This window comes from Cyanistes caeruleus, chromosome 10 (assembly GCF_971803275.1).
Source record: "Cyanistes caeruleus chromosome 10, bCyaCae1.hap1.1, whole genome shotgun sequence".
Taxonomy (NCBI): Eukaryota; Metazoa; Chordata; class Aves; order Passeriformes; family Paridae; genus Cyanistes; species Cyanistes caeruleus.
This window is the reverse complement of record NC_141710.1, coordinates 8,003,442-8,021,487: the sequence shown is the minus strand read 5'-3', so window position 1 is coordinate 8,021,487 and position 18,046 is coordinate 8,003,442. Positions and strand designations below refer to the sequence as shown.

The 18,046-nt window shown below is 46.1% G+C and overlaps 2 protein-coding genes across 3 annotated transcripts in view; one reads left to right on the top strand and one right to left on the bottom strand.

Moving 5' to 3' along the window:
* FARSB (phenylalanyl-tRNA synthetase subunit beta) overlaps window positions 1-2,792 on the top strand; it is a 37,096-nt gene extending 34,304 nt beyond the window's left edge. Inside the window, exon 17 of the mRNA XM_086844299.1 lies at window positions 2,520-2,792. Within this exon, the coding sequence (XP_086700425.1) occupies window positions 2,520-2,671 (152 nt within the window). The 3' untranslated portion in view covers window positions 2,672-2,792. The remainder of the gene's footprint in view (window positions 1-2,519) is intronic.
* A 4,625-nt stretch (window positions 2,793-7,417) lies between these two features.
* Window positions 7,418-18,046, bottom strand: part of SGPP2 (sphingosine-1-phosphate phosphatase 2) — a 34,481-nt gene continuing 23,852 nt past the window's right edge. For both annotated transcript variants that reach the window (XM_086844300.1, XM_086844301.1), the window contains 2 exons: window positions 16,373-16,462; window positions 7,418-10,889 (listed from right to left, as the gene is read on the bottom strand). In XM_086844300.1, coding sequence (XP_086700426.1) covers window positions 10,347-10,889; window positions 16,373-16,462 — 633 coding nt within the window. In that variant the 3' untranslated portion in view covers window positions 7,418-10,346. The remainder of the gene's footprint in view (window positions 10,890-16,372; window positions 16,463-18,046) is intronic.

The window sequence follows — 18,046 nt, the reverse complement described above, 5'->3', positions numbered from 1 at the left end:
TGGGGGCCCTAAAATTTTTAACAGGTTCTTTCATTTTTATCTGCTTATTGTCTGATCTTTTCCAGCCACAGAATTGTGCCCTGCAACTGCAGTGTCTGCAGAGTGTGGAGCACACTGGTGACTGCCCTGTGAAGCAGCCAACATTCCAGGGTCAGCTCAACTAGAAATTGAGACATTGTTTGAAGGTCCTGTTTCCTGCACTTTGGGGACCTAAATGTTCCCCCTTGATATTAATTATATATTTCCCTCCTCACTGCAAGGAAGTGCAAGGAAAAGTAACATCATGGTCCAGCATCGGTTGCTGCGTGAGATGGAAAATTCTGCTCAGTGTCTAACCCATAGCCTGGAGCAGCATATTTGGAACTCACTGGGACTAGGAGACCAACAACTGGTGATGGATAGCAGAGCATTTGTTGCGTATGAAAACAGCATTGTTTCACACAATGGGAAGTAGCACAGATCTGGGAAACTGCCCTTGTTGAATTGACTGAGTACAGTATTATTTTAGACCCCATCAGATATCTACTACAAGTTTAAAAACAGTTAAGCCTCATGACATAGCTGTGTCTAGATGTGCAAGAAGATAAAATAACTTTCCCAAGACTACACAGAAGGAAGCTCAGAAGAACAGACAAGTCAGACACAGCTTTTTAACTGACCCTTTGTCAAAGCTCTTTTTTTCCTACAGATTTATAGTGGGGTACCACACCAACATTATCAACTTCTGCTTGGTTCTTGCTCTTGTGCCAGTTCAAACTTGCAATCAAGTGTCTAAAACAAAGTCTCTGTGTGCTGCTCACATCTTTGGTACAATACCAGCTTTATTTACAAATGGGAAAGCCTTTACCACTAAGTAAAAGGCAACTTTATTTTTAGGTTATGTATTCACCCACAGTCTGCAAAGTGATCTGTATGTGTGACATTTGACTCTTTTCTAAATTTGTTTCATCTTGTTTTGAATAGTGCAGCTTGGCAGTGGCAAGTGTCTCTTTGGCTAGAGTCATGTGCCAGTAGCATCCAGGGTGAGGTAATTTCACTGTTGTACATCCAGTGTAAATGGTTGGTTTGTGCTTGTAGCTAAGACTGGAACTGGATAATTTAAAAGATTTTGCTCTGAGTATTTTTAAAACAGCCTTTAAGCAATGTTACTGTGGTCATTTACTACTGTGGTCAGATTTCACAAGGTAGCCAAAACTGAAGTGGACATTGAAGGTAATCTGCACTTGCAGCAACTTGGACGAGAAAAAGACCTAATTGCTGTTCTTGTAGCTGCAAGTTGCAACTACAAACCTCATAGGAGACACTTCCTATGAAATATTTCCACTGGGCAGCTAACAGAGAATATCTCTGAGCTTGACCATTAGTGACCAGAGTATCATGAAAATGTTCTTGAGGTTTGAGGTTCATTGGGACATCATTGCCTTTTTAAGTAGCTCCTCATACATACAGTAAAATGTCCTGGACTGATGCTGAACTTTAAGCAGCATTTGCTGTAACCAGATGTCAGGAAATTTTTGTGATCTTTTTGCAGAGGACACTGAAGGCAGCAGCATTAAAAACAGGGCTCAGGAGCTTTCTGAGGATTCAGAATCTGTAGGATTCAGTGGCTTTGTTTCATCCTCTCCCCCCTTTGATGTCGCAGCATTGCCTGCAGCAGTGCTCACAGGATGTCCCACGCACTGTGCCTTGCTGCCTCACACTCGTTCAGAAAGAGGTGCTTTCCAAAGGAGCAACTGGCTGGTCTGGTTTGGGTTTGTCTTTATCAGATAAAAATGCCACTCACCTCAGGATAGGTCACCTCTTGCAATAGACAAGCTTGAACTTAGTGCTGGTAGAGCCACCACACACAGGGAAGTTCCCAGGTAGGAAAGTCTTTCCATGAAAAAGTCTACACAGCTGCTTCAAGTTCTTCATGGGAAATTTAATTACTTTTTAAGGAAAAACTTCCATGTAACATTTAAAATTTGGGACTTGGTTTGAGGTAAGAGGAAGATGATCTTCGGCTTTCTTTGAGTGTTCATTGTTTCACAGTTTTATGGTGAATAGGAAAATTCTTTAAAAGTTTTTGTCCAGATGAGGAATGCAGGTTGTTTTTAATTATGTGACAGGCAACCAAGGGTGACATGCCCATTTATCCATTAGATGACAACAAGCTTTATTTCTTTAAACAGACAAAGGTGGGAGACATTTGGATGTTAAGTAGCCTCCAGGCTGCAAAAGTTCTTCATTTCAGTAGCCCTCTGACTCAACTGTGCTAATTTCTATTGCAGGAGGAACTTAGTCAAAACAATTGGAGTGCGAAAAATGCCCATGCTTTGGGCTTTACATTTTATTTTTAAGTCAGTGTTTTCTCATTCTCTATCAATCATGATAACTTTTAATGCAAGAATGTGAGAGCCCCTTCTGAGCATCTCAGCACAGAGAACTGTTTAATACTGAGAGCTTTGTTCTGCACACTAAATGCCTATTGACTCCTCTGGCCCAAAGAAATATTGATTTTTCTCTCACTTTCTTTACAGGCTCTGCTTTCTTTCCTGGTCGCTGTGCTGAGGTCTTTGCCAAAGGTCAAAGCATTGGGAAACTTGGAGTCATACACCCTGATGTTATCACCAAGTTTGAGCTCACCATGCCTTGCTCTGTCCTAGAGATCAATATTGAGCCCTTCGTGTGAAGATGTGACTTTTATCCTCTGACAGCTGTCCACTGTCACATGCAGCACCCTCTCCTCTTTTGTCTGCCTCCCAGGGGACATCCGCTTATGCTTTTATGTTCCAATAAACCAGAAAAACAGATCCTGTCTCCCTGAGTAAATGTGTTCTTTACAGTGCAATCTGGCTGGCTTCTGCAGGGAAGGAATGTGGGATCCCGGACTAGGCTGTGCCCTCAATGTTTTCAAAGGGCAGGGGGGAAGAAACAAGTTGGGTCAAAGCCCAGTGTTTTAGAAGAGAAATGTAATGGCAGAGCACATGATTAGTTTTCAAAATCAGAAATGTTCCACAGACACAGCTTCATACTGTAACTGATTATGGCTGCATAACAGGAATCTCATTCTTTTCTTACTGCATGAAATAAGATAATTGATTAGAGCAAATGTTGAGTGAATGTGAGCAGAACTAAGGAGTTGAGCTTTTATTCTATACGGTTGTCATGTGCTCATCAATGGCTGGGGGAGGAAAATAAACTTGTTTCATGAAAACCAGAGCTATTTTGTAAGCAAGATGTGTGTAATATCTGCTTCCCTGCTCCAGACATAACTGTTGGTCCTTTATCATTCTAAATTCAGAAAGGGGAGGGGGTGGAATTAAATTTTTTTTTCATTGTTGATGTCAGCCTGGAGGTTTTTGAAGCTCCAAACCAAATGGGGAAGTGCATTTAAGAGCATATGCCCGTGGTGTTTTGCATGAGTAGCAGAAAACTATCAAAGCCTTTGTCTGCCTGAGGCTGGCACGTTTGTCTGCAGAAGTGCGCGTGGGCCCACTGCACTCCCAGCCCCACCAGGGCTTTCTGGACCCCAGCTGTGCAGCAGAACCATGTAGATTTTTGGACAGGGTTACTTTTCTGGCAGTTCTACCCCTGCCAGTACATGAGAACCTCTCATGGGTCAGGCTTTTCCTTCTAGGTGGCTTTCTGTCAGCAGTTGTGTCACAGCTTGGTGCATTGTGCCTCTACCCTCTGAAACTGAGAAGCTCCATCCAGCACAGTGATGCCCAATCCTTCCTTTCTGCAGGAATGTCACCAAGTGGGTGGTCAGCTCAGTACACCGAAGCAGCCCTTGACTGGCAGCCTTGTGGAGCTGGCTGTCCCTCCTTTGCAATATTATAACCATTGCTAATGCAGCAGGCCAACAACAGCCAGTGTTTTGTGCTAGGCCGGTGCGCTGCGGCTCCTTTCTGCTGTGAGAGCCAGGAGGGGCCTGTCCAAGGGGGGACATCTGGGAGTTGCCAGAGAAGGGTGTCACAATGAGTGCCCCACTGAGCAGAGAGATGTGCCGTGCTGAGGTAAGCTTGTAGTTTTACGAGCTGCACAGACCCCGCTCACTTGGGCCCATGAGGGCTTTTCAATGGCAGTCCCATCAACAATCTCAACAGGTGGGAAGGCAACAGGCAAGGCTTTTTGGTGCAAGTGATAATCCAGTATGAAATATGCTCTCCAGTTACCCATCTGGAAACCCTACGGTTCCCCTCAGATGGAAGTGTAGATTTTAATTATCTCTGCATGACAGACGTGAAATGAGAATATAGCTATTGCCATACGTTGCACGACTGGCTCCAGTGCCCACGGAGAGTGAGAAAACTGCAGCTCACAATTTAAACCTCCCAGGGGATTAGGCAGCTTGGCGTTTGCAGGATCTCTCTCTCCATGATGCCTACACAACTGTAGCCAGGCAGGCTCGCAGTGTGGGAAGCAATCCGTAACGCAGATGGAAAGTATTAACCCCCCCTTGTTTATTGGTGTGTCATGCACGGGGATTAGGACGACAATAAGGCAGATTTGCATTGCAGCAGAGTGCAGGCATATTTGCGTGCACTAAATATATTTCTCTACACAAGATTTTCTGACTCTTTGGGTGTCCCAATTCTCCTGTGAATTTAGCTGTCCTTTGAGTGTAAAGACTAGATTAAGCTGGGGCTAAAGGCTTGAGCTGCAGTGGCATGTGTTGTGAGGCTTTTAGGTATCGCTTCTTTTTCATTTCACCATTTGCTCATGCATTGGCAGCTAAATGCTCCAAAACCATGGGCTTCGTCCCAGGTAAGTACCATTACTTGCTAAAAGTAGAGGATGAGAATTGAGAGAAGGGTTAAAAAGCCTCTTCAGAGTCCCTGACCCTTCCAGTTAACTGTGGTGCCAACAGCCTTGCAGTGAAATTCAAGCTCTGCTGTAGTGCTGTGCTCAGGATTAACTGTGATTCCTGATGAGTGGGACACTTCATATAAGTCTGGTATATTTATTGCGAGGCTTTGTCTTTCATAGCTCCAAAGCAATTATCTGGTATTTACAGCCTGCTCATAGCTGTGTGCAGTTCTCGAGGTAGTTATTACACAGCTTTGTGCTGGAGCCAGCCACTGTGAGCACTGAAATTTGCTTTTACCCTTTGCTGTAGCCATGGGCTCTGGGAAAGGGACCCTTTGCTGCTGGTGGGGACTTCTGAGCAATCTTTTGAACTTGGGTTTTCTTTTTAGACAAGAGTTGGAAGTCGGATTTTTAACTACTGCTCCTCAATTGTGGATTACTTTTGGCCTGCTCCTGCTCCCTGTGGCTACTGGGTCGTTGCTGGGGATGTGAACAGAAGCAGACAAGGCTGGAGAGCTGGTGACAGAGATCAGAGCTGTCTGGGTGATTGCTGGATTCCGTTCTGCTAACACGAGCTCTGAGCTCTGGGTTTGTCCTTGCTGTGCTTTGGTGGTGATTTTCCAAAGAGCAGAACCCTGAGCCAGCCTGGCTGCAGCTCCCAGCACAGGCCCCGTGCCTGCAGGTTACCCTTGCTATTGCACAAGGCTGTTTACATAAAGGTGATGCCTGGGACTGTTTCCATCTCCAGCCTGGCACTGTGCTCGCTTGAAATTTAAATCAGCCCTGGTTTGGCAGGTGAGTGTGGAATAGGCTGGGCAAAAGCAGTGCCAGGAGGCTGCCAGGGGATCATGGCCTGGCACACGCGACACCTCTGCCCGCCCAGTGACCTTGAAACCGAGCCTTGCTCCAGGGCGGGGTGGCAGCGGGACAGAGGGACAGCAGGACAGAGGGACAGAGGGACAGCAGGCAGGTGGGAAGACAGTGAGACAGCAGGGAAGCTCTGACAGGAGCAGGAAGCAAGCGAGGGCCTTGCTTTTCTCATGGCTCAGCAAATGTGCAAGATCCCACCCACTGCCCAGCTGCACTTCCACCCTGTTCAGACAGGTACCTGTGTTTTTAACTTCTCCTTGTAGCACAGTTGGGAAGGGTCAAAACTGAAACTGACACTGTTTTCTTCTGTTCCCTAAATTACATCAACTACATCCAGAAAAGGAAGTCATGAGCTTGCTTATGATTTTGCATAGGAACTTAGATGGATTAGGAGGCTGGGGTCATGACAAACAGGAAAATTAAAGCGAGGAAATCCAGTGCTTGGTGCTTTGGTTCTTAATTCCTGCCAAAAGATGCAATATCCGTTTGACTTCTGACAGAGCAGCTGGTTTTGCACTGGGGCACCAGCACACAGAGATGCTCCAGCCAGGACAAAGCCTGGGTCAGTACCATGTACCCAGAAAGTGATTTGCAAAGAAAACAGGTTGGAGAAGGCAGTCTCTGGGCAGGACAGAGTGGACTATGCTATGGGTGAGGTGCCTGCTACATCCCTTTTGACAGTATAACAAAGGCAACTTAGATTGTCTTGCATCACCCCTGTAGGCAGGCACAGAGGGAGAGCTGTAGTACTGGACCAGAACAGAGCACAGACAGTACTGAGAACACAACAGCACAGGCTGTGATACTCTGGAAGTTACCTCCCACTCCATTCACATCAAAAGCAGTGTTTTACTCTAAACACTGGAGTGCCTACCCGAGAGGATTCAGCTGATACCTTTGTCTTACAAAGCAAAGAACATGGCCAGCAAGCCCACCACAAAACCTCATTCTCTATCACCACCCTGGAAATGCAGAGGCATCTGCACTGCAGGGATGAAGAAGTGGGGAGGATTTCCAAAGACAGCAAAGACAGATTTGTACTGAGGAGCTGGTGCTTCAGGTTAATGAAATACAGAAAGGGTGATGTGTCTCACCTTGTCAGGAGACTTGCCTCTCCAAGCCTGGCCCTGCAGGAGTGGCTATGGTCCCCTGAGCAACCCAGGACCACAGCCTCAACACAGAGCCCAGTGGCAAGCCCTGCCTAACCCAGCTGGCCCAGGCATGCTGCAGCAATTGATCTTTTCCTGATCAGCTGTGGACACTTGGAGTGACACCACTTCCAGGCAGGATGTGATGCTGAGAGAAGGATGGGGCCCTGGCTGGTTTCAAGTACACTTTTGGACCATAAAACCTTGTCAGGCTTCTCAACTAATGCAAAATATTCTGCAGTTCATGGGTTGTCATGCTGTCATTGCACATATTAAATTGGCCTCCAGTTAACTGTTTAGTCTATTAGAAGTAGATATTGCAGGAGAAGGAAATTCCAGTGCCCGAAAGTCCCCCAGCAGTAACTACATGCATGTCACTCATTTCCATTTACAAATATTGTAACAAATAGTCATCAGTAGACCAGTAATCTCTTTTTAAAATGCTTTTAAAAAAGCAGGATCCTTCTGGACAAGCCAAAGCATGGAGCTAGAGTGAGCAGGAGACATGGAGCCACAAGCAGGACAGCTTGGGAAGAGAGGGACTCATTGCCTTTGCATCAGTCATTTACAAGTATCAATACAGGATGCAAAACAGACAGACACCAAACTCTGAAAAATAGGTTTATTTAAAAATTTGAACCAAATAGAGTTTGCATTTATTGCATGAATCGCATACAGGTGGATATTATAAAAATACTTGTGAAGCATTTAGATACAATTTATAAAATCTTCATAGCATAAAATAGCTGTGAATCAGAACAGAAATTTTACACATACAGCTGCATGAATGTCCCTGACAAACTGTGCCTTTCTCGGGAGTAATTCCAATCCCCAGCTTAAATGCTCGTCTTGCTGCCAAGTTTTTTCCCGATTTTGTGATGTGGCCCCTCTGCAGGGCTCCCGTTTTGCACTGCACCTGTGTTCATGCAGCACTCTTAACACAAGGGGTTTAAAGGTGTTTTAAACCTGATGGCAGCACTTCTGTGGTGTATGGGAGGGAGAGAGGCTGAGGGTGGAAGCCCATGGCTGTGGTGGCCCACATCCAGCACTCACCCAGGGGCAGGTGTGAGTAGCCGTGTGCCCTGCTGAAAGGCCCGCTGGAGCTGTTTGCATGCACATGGAAAGTCCACACAACCTGATATAGAGCAGTTTATCCACAGTCTGAGCAAATCTGAAAATGGTTAAAATTTTTGCTTGCATTTCCTCTGGAGACTGGCAACCTGGTTTAGAGTGGTGCAGCTCTTTCATGTGCAAGCCTCACACTGCTCAGACAGAACTCCCAGCTACAGTTTTGGAATTATGTTTATCCAGGCAGTCAAGGGATGGCAAAGCACCTCCTTTACATTCCTCAGGTTCATTTTCCTCGCAGCCAGGAAGACAAGTGGACATGGTTAGAAAGCTGGCTCTCACTGTACATTCTGCCAGGCAAGGCACAGGGGCCAGGCTTGAAGCTCTGCAGCAACAGCACGGTACATTTTCCCAGCCAAGCAGACCACATTCACTGCTGTGTTTCTCAACAGCTCATTGGTCCAACAGCTGAAATATATTGTTTTAAATAAGCAGCCTGAGTTATAGGGATGACCTTCCTATGGACACGCCTGCCTGCTATTCTACAAGTGTGCACACAGTGTTGCAGGATGCATGGAAGACCAACTGTGATGTTGTGCAGCAGCAGAAAATGATGGCATCTTATCATTGTCACGCGCTGTAGTCACCAGAGTCACTACTCAGCTCCTTCCACAACGCAGTTTATGGACTCTACTTGTCACCCCTGCATGACAGGAAGGACTTTTTCCTTTCCCCTAGCCAGGGGAACTAAATTGAAGTTTAACAGTTTGAACTCAAGCCTCAGTGCTGTGATGACTCTGCTCAGTTGTTTGTAGACAAAGGATCCTTTAGTGGAGGCTTTCTTATTAATATCTAAGGTAAATTTGTTGTAAATCACAATAAACATTTTGTGTTAGCTTTTCCTTCTCTTTTACATTTTGGGTTTGTTTTTTTGTTAAATTGTAATAACGAGTAAAAACATCCACACATCACTGGCCTGGTCTGGCAGTGCCATCAGAAGGCACTATGAGCTCTGCCCAACGATGGCACTTTGTTCTTGGCTGGTCACTTCTCCCCCCACCCCACCAGCCACATTTTCCCTGGTGCCCCAAACCTGAGCCCTGCCTTGGTTTGCTCTACTGCTTCAGGAGCAGCTCCACAGCCAGGCAGGCAGAGGCACAATCTGCTCCCCAGCAACCCAAACCCCACAGCAAAGCAGCCATTGCTACTGCTCTGGCAGGGATTTTGGCTGTGTGCTTGACATATTTAGTTGCTTGGGAAAGGGTATGTAACTATGGGACACAGTGGTGTCAGTGATTTCTAACCCAAAGGTACCTGTGCTCAGCAATTCCTGTGACTCCTCCAAGTCAGATATTTTAGGCCAATTTCTTTGTGTTTGTGTGGCAAGGGCATGGTAATAGCTATAAGGGTCTATAGAAGGGTAAGCTTCTCTCAGAAGGTGCCAGAAGCTTCCCCTGTGTCCAATAGAACCAATGCCAGCTGGCTTCCAGACAGAGCCACTGCTGGCCAAAGCTGAGCCCATCAGTGACAGTAGCAGCACCTGTGGCATAACAGAGTTAAGAAGGGAGGGAAAACCTGCACAACTGCAGGTGGACAGAGAAGTGAAGATATGAGAGAGAAACAACTCTGCAGATACCAAGATCACAGAAGGAAGAGGAAGAGGTGCTCTGGGTGCCAGAGCAGAGACTCTCCTGCAGCCTGTAGTGTGGCAGCTGTGTCCCTGCAGCCCATGGAGGTCCATGAGGAGAAGAGATCCACCTGCAATCAGTGGAGGGCTCCACACTGATGCAGGGTGATGCCCCTAGGAGGGTTTAAAGACCACACTGAAACAAGCTCCTGGCAGGACTTTTGATCCCTCAGGGGACCCATGCTGGATGAAGAAGTGCATCCCATGGAAGAATTCACACTGGAGACATTTTTGGAGAGCTGTCTTCTGTGGGAGGGACCCCATACTGGGGCAGGGGAATAGTGTGAGGGGTCCTACCCCTGAGCAGTAGGGAGCAGCAGCAGCAACATGTGATGAACTGACTGTAACCTCCATTCCCATCCCCCTGTGATGGTGGGTAGGAGGAGGTAGAGACTTCAGGAGGGAAGTTGAACCTAGAAAGGAGGGGTAGGTGGAAGGTGGTTGTAATGTTTGGTTTTATTTCTTATTATCCTACTCTGATAAGTTTGGTAATAAATTAAACTTACTTCCCCGAGTCATGTCTGTTTTGCCTGTGACAGTAAAACAGCTGAGTGATCTCTCCCCGCACTTGTCTCAAGCCAGGATCCATTCCTTATATTTTCTCTCCCTGGAGAGAGGGGAGTGATAGAGCAGCTCTGGTGAGAACCTGACATCCAGCCAGAGCCAACCCCACCACACCAGTGCAGAAAGGCACAAAACACTTTTTGGTCAAGTCACCAGCCTGGATTATCACATCTCCAAAGCGGTGGTGCCGCAGGTGGCTCGGTGAGGAGGAGCTGTGCTCACATCAGGCCCAGCAGCTGGTGCAGCAGCGGCACAATCACGGTGGCCGTGAAGCCGACGGAGGAGTACGTTACAAACTTATAGGGCACCTCGACTTCCAGGCGTCTCCGGGCTTCCAGGTCGCGAATGGGGAACTTGTAGTGATAGCCCAGCATGCCAAGGACCACGCTCTTCATGAGCCAGCGTGTCAGCAGGACAACCAAGATCCCTACGAAGAACCTGGCTAGCACAAACACCATTGTACTGGTGATCAGAGGAAATCCAGGCTGAACACTTTTGCTGGTGTAGGCTGAAGCAGTGTACTGGTTGTTTAACCAAAATCCCACAGTTGCTCCGGCTGCTGCTCCTAAGATCGTAGTGGTGTCTCCCCTGGTCGGGCTGTAATAGTCTAGTTTGGGGTAGTTGTAACATAAGACAAGAGGCACAGCTATGGAAAACAGTGGGCAGAAGGGGCTGGTTAACAGCAAGTGATCTATTGTGTCCCACGCAGGATACAAGAGCACAAGCAGCACAGCTGAAATCAGTGCTCCTCCGATCACATCCTGTAAAGAAATCACATTTAAAAGGCTTTGTGAGACCTGGAAGGTAAACCAGGTACTTGGGTGATGATAAAGTACCAGTATCTGCATTGGTGGGGCCCAGCAGGGGAGGAACACCCTGAATCCAGTGATGGCATTATCCACGTGCAGGGACAACCTGAAGCCTGTGCTAAACAAAACAAGACAATCCATGAACCCAACCTTAGCTTACGCATATGCATATGTCTGTGGACACGCATCCTCCTCCTCACCTGCTTTCATGTTTTGAGGGCACTCTCCACCTACGACCTCAGAAAAGGCACACACACAACTCCACCTCTGGGACAACACTGCAGTGAGCTGCCTTCACACAAACCCCTTCCCTCCCGTAACCCTACAAGCAGTTTCATCACATCAGTGTGATTATCCCTTATTGCTCTGCATAAAGGGGAGATGCTATCCTTTGCCAGAGACACAATCCCATCCCAGAAACACAAGCTCCAGGGATGGAAAGTGCAGAACTGTGGGATGTGGTGTGTGTGCCATGCTTTCTGCCAGCAGTGGGAGGGAGGCACCTCCGGGCAGGGATACAGCAAGGAGAAATTTGTTGCCCAAGTCTCTGAAATCCGGCTTTTAGTACAGTGCCTGAAGCAAGCATATAGTTAAACCCTAATTTATTAACAGAGGCAAATAAGGTGTTTTGAGAACTTGATAGTTGTCAGCCACAAAGCTGAGAAAGGTGACAGGAGGTAGCCCCTAACAAAAGCTATCTGTATGAGAGCAGCCAGGTAAAAAGCAAGAAAACAAGTTTCCCTGGGCTGCCCTTCCAGTGTCGCATAGAGGCAGCAGTGTTAGTACAGTCACAAAATTCTCTGCTAAAGCTGACATTAGTCACAGACAGAAATGTCCTCTTCTAAGACTATCTTTTTCATGAGTCACAACAGCTGACTACTACCATGCATGGTCACAGTCCAAAAATTATTTATGTGAACTCCACTTCGAGTTAGGCAGGAATGAGTTGACTTTTTTCACAACAGAAATATTTAATGACATTCTGGTAAATGCATTACTCCTATATGGCTGAACTGTTTCCATTAGATTCACAGAACATTTGATTTTAAACAAATCAAGTTTTAAACAACTCCTACAGCTATTTTGCATATTCCTAATAGAAATTTCCATTTATTCCCTCATCTGAAACATGAGGCTAGACATGGAAATACAAAAACTTGATCACAGATGTCTAGTGTGTAAAATACCATTATATTATATACCTTTAGTTCACAGTAATTCATGTTTTGATGTCAATTCCTAAATGATACCTTTACACACAAAGCATATTTTGGCCCAACATGAAGCAACTGCCTCGACACAAAAGAGCTGGGGGTTACTTCCAACACTGACACTCAGAAATCCCATCCCTAATCTGTACATCCATTTCCCACACAGATGTTTGTCCACCTGATATTAGAAGAAAAAGTCCTTAATACCCCTCTATGGGTAATCAAGGAGCAGAACTCAAAAGCTGTTCACATGCATTTCTATTCCAATTAAAGACATGTAACCAAACATTAACATTTCCTCACAAAAGCTTTGCTCAGATTTACCCAGCTGACTCCAGAAGTTCCCAACCCAGTTGCAAACACTGATTTACAAACCTGATTAAAGTTTTCTGAATTTTGTTATCCTCCCATTCAGCCCCAGTACAGTAATGTGGCTCTTGGAAGTTTCACACAGGATGCAGGCACTCAGCTCTGCCCGACCAGTGGCATTGTACCCATGGTCTCCAAACTGGGTGCACAAAACAACCCATGGGGCCAGGGGGGAAAACAATTTTTGCATGCTCATAAGTAGAAAAAAATGTGCATTTTTAAAAAGTAGTGCTTATTTCATTGTTATCTTATATTTGTTATTTCTGTGTGTTTTATAATGTATGTATCAGTACAGTAGTACATGTATACCACTTGTAAGTAAATATATATATATATAGGAGGCCAGTGGTTTATTCTGTTTTCCCCCCCATCCACCAATATCTGAGCTTCTCATTTTCTCATCTTGGAAGCTCCTCACTAGGAGCTGCTGGAGGGCTCAGGACATGCCATGGCTGTCTGTGGTGGCTCCCTTCAGTCCTGGTATGCATGGGCAGGTTCGACTTTTTCAAACACCCAGAGTGGGTGGGCAAGATCCAGACCAACATTTACATTTAGCAGTGCAGAATTAATGATTTCCCCCCTTGCCTGTCAAACTAAGGAGAAGATGGAAAGAGGAGGGATGGCTCTGATTTCTGTGGGAAAAACTGCTTTGTGGACTCTCCCTGCTGTGTCCCCCGGAGCAGGACCTGAGTTTTTCCCTGGGCAGGAGCTGCTGTTAGCACGCCCAGGAAGCACATTCTTGCCTGTCTGCCTGTGTAAACAGATTAGCCTCTCGCCAAGCCCGCAATTATAAAGGAATTTTTAAATAAGGACAGGCACGGATTTTGCTCAAGGTGCAGTACTATCTGCAAAATTTAAAACCTCCAGTTGCCCTGCTGGGATGCTCCAGCTCCCTCAGCACAGACAGGTCCTCCCCAGGCTCCATCTACCTCCCCTAAAGCCCCTCCACAGCCATGCAGCTCAGCCCTGCTCCCACACAGCCCCAAACACCTGCCCTGCTTCCCCAATTTGCCAATCCCAGCAAAAAGAACACTTTTCCTATTCTCTCTGGTAGATGGTCACTTACTGCCTGAGTTCCCTTACATTTTCATTTAGTGTGAGACACTGCTCACGCTCCTCAACTCCACTCCTAAGGACTGTACTACACTGTGAATATGTTGTGTGCTTATCAGTTTTAAAGTATTAAAGATAATTTCAGGATCAATGGTGGTATGAAAAAACCTGAAATACAGCCCAGCAATGGGGCAGGGTGGGAGCTTCAGAACACCCCCACCTCCCCCACCATGGGAGGTGTAATCAGAACTAAATGCATCAACATTAAATGGGTATATCTCATGGGGAAAAAAACCCTTCAGGGTTTTTTGGTTATAAAAAGTGACCATGCTGGTCAGCCCAGGATATTACTGCTTGTAACTCAGGACTGTTGCAGTGCCAGTGAGGTTCTCACCACATCAGCTGTGGTTCTGAAGGGTATGGCTTCAGTAGATGTGAGACAGGAAAGCTTGTTCACTGCATTGAGGCAGGGACCAAAAGTTGGGCCAGTGTTTTAAGATGGAAAGCAAAACAATATTTTTTAAAATACAACTCTCAGGACAAAAAAGGCAAATAACAACAGTTACGAGCCATATAATCTCCAATTATTTTTTGCTTCTCAAAAATAACCCCTAAAAAATTACAGATTCACTGCTTCAAAATGTGTCCAAATTTTTAATTTTTTTTTACTATGCCCTTTCCAGGTAACTCCAGATTCCCTCTTTACCAGGTCCTCAGACTCCATAACTTAAAAGACCTATAAGAAAGGACCCTGTGTTCTCCCTGTTTTTCCACACACACGGGACGCTGATGTTCAGGTGGTGGAGATGGGTGGCTGTAATTAAATTACCTGTCAGCAGTGCCAGTGCATTGCTGTCACCCCATTCTCTGGCTGGGTGATGCTCTCCTGTTAACAACAGCCCAGGCCATGGGTATTTGCTCCCTTTTCCCTGAGCATAGTATTCATTCTGGTACAGCTGGAAGGATGCAGATAGCTCCCATACCAGCTGACCGCCTCTCCAGGAGGTCTTTAATTGTAATATCTCTTCTAATAACATCACTGCACTTTCTGATACTACTCCTCATTCAAAGCAGGGCCAGCAGTGCTGAAATACAAACAGATTTGTAGAGCTGAGACGACGGAAGGTGAGATTCTGCAATGGAGCTGCAGGAAAGCACAATGCACAATGTCACTCTTCCTCTGGTTCTTCAAACAGGAAAAATTCAGTTACACCAAGTCCATGGATATTTGTTGCCCATTCCTTTGCTTTACCAAAATGCTAGGGCCACTTAAAACATTATTGCCTCCTTTCTACTAAGGCCTCAGTTAAAAACCCAGAGGCTCTTTCAGCTGATGGCTTGGCTGGGCACTGCTGTGCCCCAGCCCTGTGGCATCACAGCTCAGGGCAGGAGCTGTCCCACCAAGGATCAGAAACAGCTCTGAACTGCACTTCTTCCCCAAAGAACCATCACTGCAGGTGGGACAGCAGAGCCAGTCACTGTGGGTGTCAGGCTGCTGCAAAGAGAGGGGTTGCATGTGGAGGCTGGGATCACTGGGCCTTTCCCCAGCTCCATCCCCACCATGGCACACACAGGATAAAGACCTCAGCCAAGTACATTTGCTCTTTTGAAAGGCAGCATTGCTCACACTTCAGCTAAGAAGCCTTTTTTTTTAAACTTTATTTTTATTTTACAGCCCTTTTTTATCATGTCAAAAGCACAAAGGACTTTTTCTTCTTTATCCTAAAATACATCTAAATTTAGAGGGGTCTTTCATTATGATGGGCCCGCAAGAGAAGTATGCAAAGAATTTTTACTGATTGACTTAAGGTCAGTAGCCCAGGAAGGGGGTCTGCAGCTTCGATGTAAGATATTGTTTTGATCCACTGGGCCTGAAAGTAAGGTCAAGCTATATTTTATAGCTAACCCTTATCTAATGAGGGCTCCCTTTCTTGCAGTCATCAAGTCTCATTACAAATATAATTATTATTTAGTAGAAAAGATTCAATTATTTATGCATGTGCAACCAACAACCCATATCAAACTCCTGTGAGGAAATAGCCAGAAGTTCTAATCCGTATTTGGGAAGCTGAACTGCCCCTGTGACCACTATATATAACAGATCAATAAAGTTTCCTCTTGTCAGGAAAGAACCAGCTATCACAGGCATGCTGAAATTTGTTCCTAAAGCAGCACTGATGTCTCTAAGCAATTGTGCCCAGCAAGTCTGTCGTATAAAGCGGCAGATATTTTATAATTATTTTCAGACAAAGTATTTGCACATCTCAGTCCCTTAAGAATTCATTTCCTTCCAGCTAAAAACAAGAAACATGTCGTTTCTGAGGGCCTTGTGCGCTGACAAGGGCGCTGCTGTGGGCCAGGCCCTCAAGGGCAGCGCGCTCACCAGGCTTTGGTGACTCAGGGAGCCGCAATTCCTGCCGGCACTCCCGGGCTGCCCCAGCCCCGGACTGCCCGCTGCAAACAGCGATACTATTGCTCAAAGGCCTCAGCTAGGGAGCAGCGGCAGTTGCCCAAGTGCATTCCTGACAATTAAAATTTCAAAATGGAGAACTCCAGTTGAGATGTCACCCTGACCTCACCCGGCTCCGAGGCCTGCGCCGAGGCCTCCCCGCACCGTAAATCACTTCCCTGCGGACTCGGATTGCAACGGCCCCAGGGTTTCCTCACAGCTCCTTTGATTCACAGCCCGAAATGCAGTGGCACAACCCTTCTGCTCCTGCGGTGGCATGGCCAAGGCAGGTCATGCATCGCTTGAAGAGTGGGAGATGCAGTAGGAAAGCCGAGCTGGAGGTACATCCTTACCAGGAGTGTGTGCATCCCGGTGTAGAGCCTGCTCAGACACACCAACGTCGAGAACACAAACGCTGCTACCAGGCCGAGCTCAAATGGATACTGTGAAAAGGGAAAAAAAATATTAAATACACCCATTAAACCAAGCAGCTGGACTGACATAAGGATCTTGTGCTGGGAGGAGGCTCCTGAGCTGCACTTTCCCCAAGAGATTAATGTGACCTGAGACAAGGCCTCCCCTCAATCAACACGCAGCCCTACTAGAAGGTCATTTCAGTACCTGTGCTGCCTGCTCCTGGAAGCTCTGGTCTCACTGTAGAGACATCTGGGGAATAGATGGTGTTTGCAGAAATGTTCCCTACAATATCTATCTGTAAAACCCGTGTTAGTGTTAAAGAGCTTAAGGAAAAAGGCATAGCATGTTGTACAAGCCATGCCTGAGGTAGCACTGCAGGCTCAGCTCAGCCAAGAGGATTGTGACAGCTGCAGAATCTGACCAGAAGTGTGATCAATAGTCCTCGAGTGGTGGGCTGAGTGGGGAGAATCAATGTCTGGGCTGAAACCACAATCCAGCTATTAGAGCAGTCAGGACTGCTCTTCCCTGTGACACTTAAAGCTTCTTATGAAGCTGTTTTTGCTTAATATCCTCTCTGAGTAGCCTAAAAACATGGAAAGAAGCATTTAAATAAATCAACATTTAAAAATGAAAAAACCCACACTTGGTAAAGAATAAGCTTAACATATTAGCCCTTAATCTACTCATTCAAACCCTGAAACTGAGTAGGTTGCTGGGCTTCTTTAAGTCTGTAAGGGAGATTTTTCTGTAAAAATTAAACCAACCCAAAATATAAATAAATGCAATTTATTCATCCAATTTGACACGAAGTCTCCATCTTCCGCCAGAGGCTGACAATTGACCAGGGTGGCCACAGGTCAGCACAAAAATGCTTCTGTGGAAAATCTAAGCATAACAGCTCACTTCTGACCCTTTCCCCTGGCATACTCCAGCCCCCTGAACAGAGAGCTCAGTCCCAGCTGCAGATGTCACTCCCTGATCATAAAACACTATTTTTCCTCATTTCTCTAAGCCTTTGGCGCATTTACACCCACTTGACTCCTCCCTCAGCAGGCAGCCTGGGAGCTAGTCCAGATCAGTAATTGATGATTAGGGCATCTTGAGAAGATAGTAGCATAATGTACTGGGAGATTTTTTTCCATCTTAATAGAGGCAATTAAACCATTTAATTATTTGACAGCAGCTTTATTGTTTCATGGCAGTTTCCAAGAAGCACAAGACAGCCTGTGGAGAGCTGCGTGTCTCACTGGTCACTTGTGGATTGAGGAGAAGGTGTGGCTGACCAGGTCTTCTTGTCAGCTCTGACACATGGGATGGATCTGGCCTTCCAGGCCTGACAAATATTCCCTCTTATGGTTCCCTGTCCCCATCCCACTGTCAAGCTGCTCTGACCAGTTACCACACAGGGAGTAGGAGACCTCTTGGTTACATGGATTTATCCCTTGAGAGGGCTGAGAAACATTCTTAAATACAATACAGCCAGCAAGTTACTGCTAGAGTACTGGAAACACAGGCTTGGATTCATTAAACAGAATGAAAATAATCATCACAGAGAAATGAGCTTCCAGGAAATAAACCTTTTAGAAAGATGCTGAGGAAAGATTATGAGA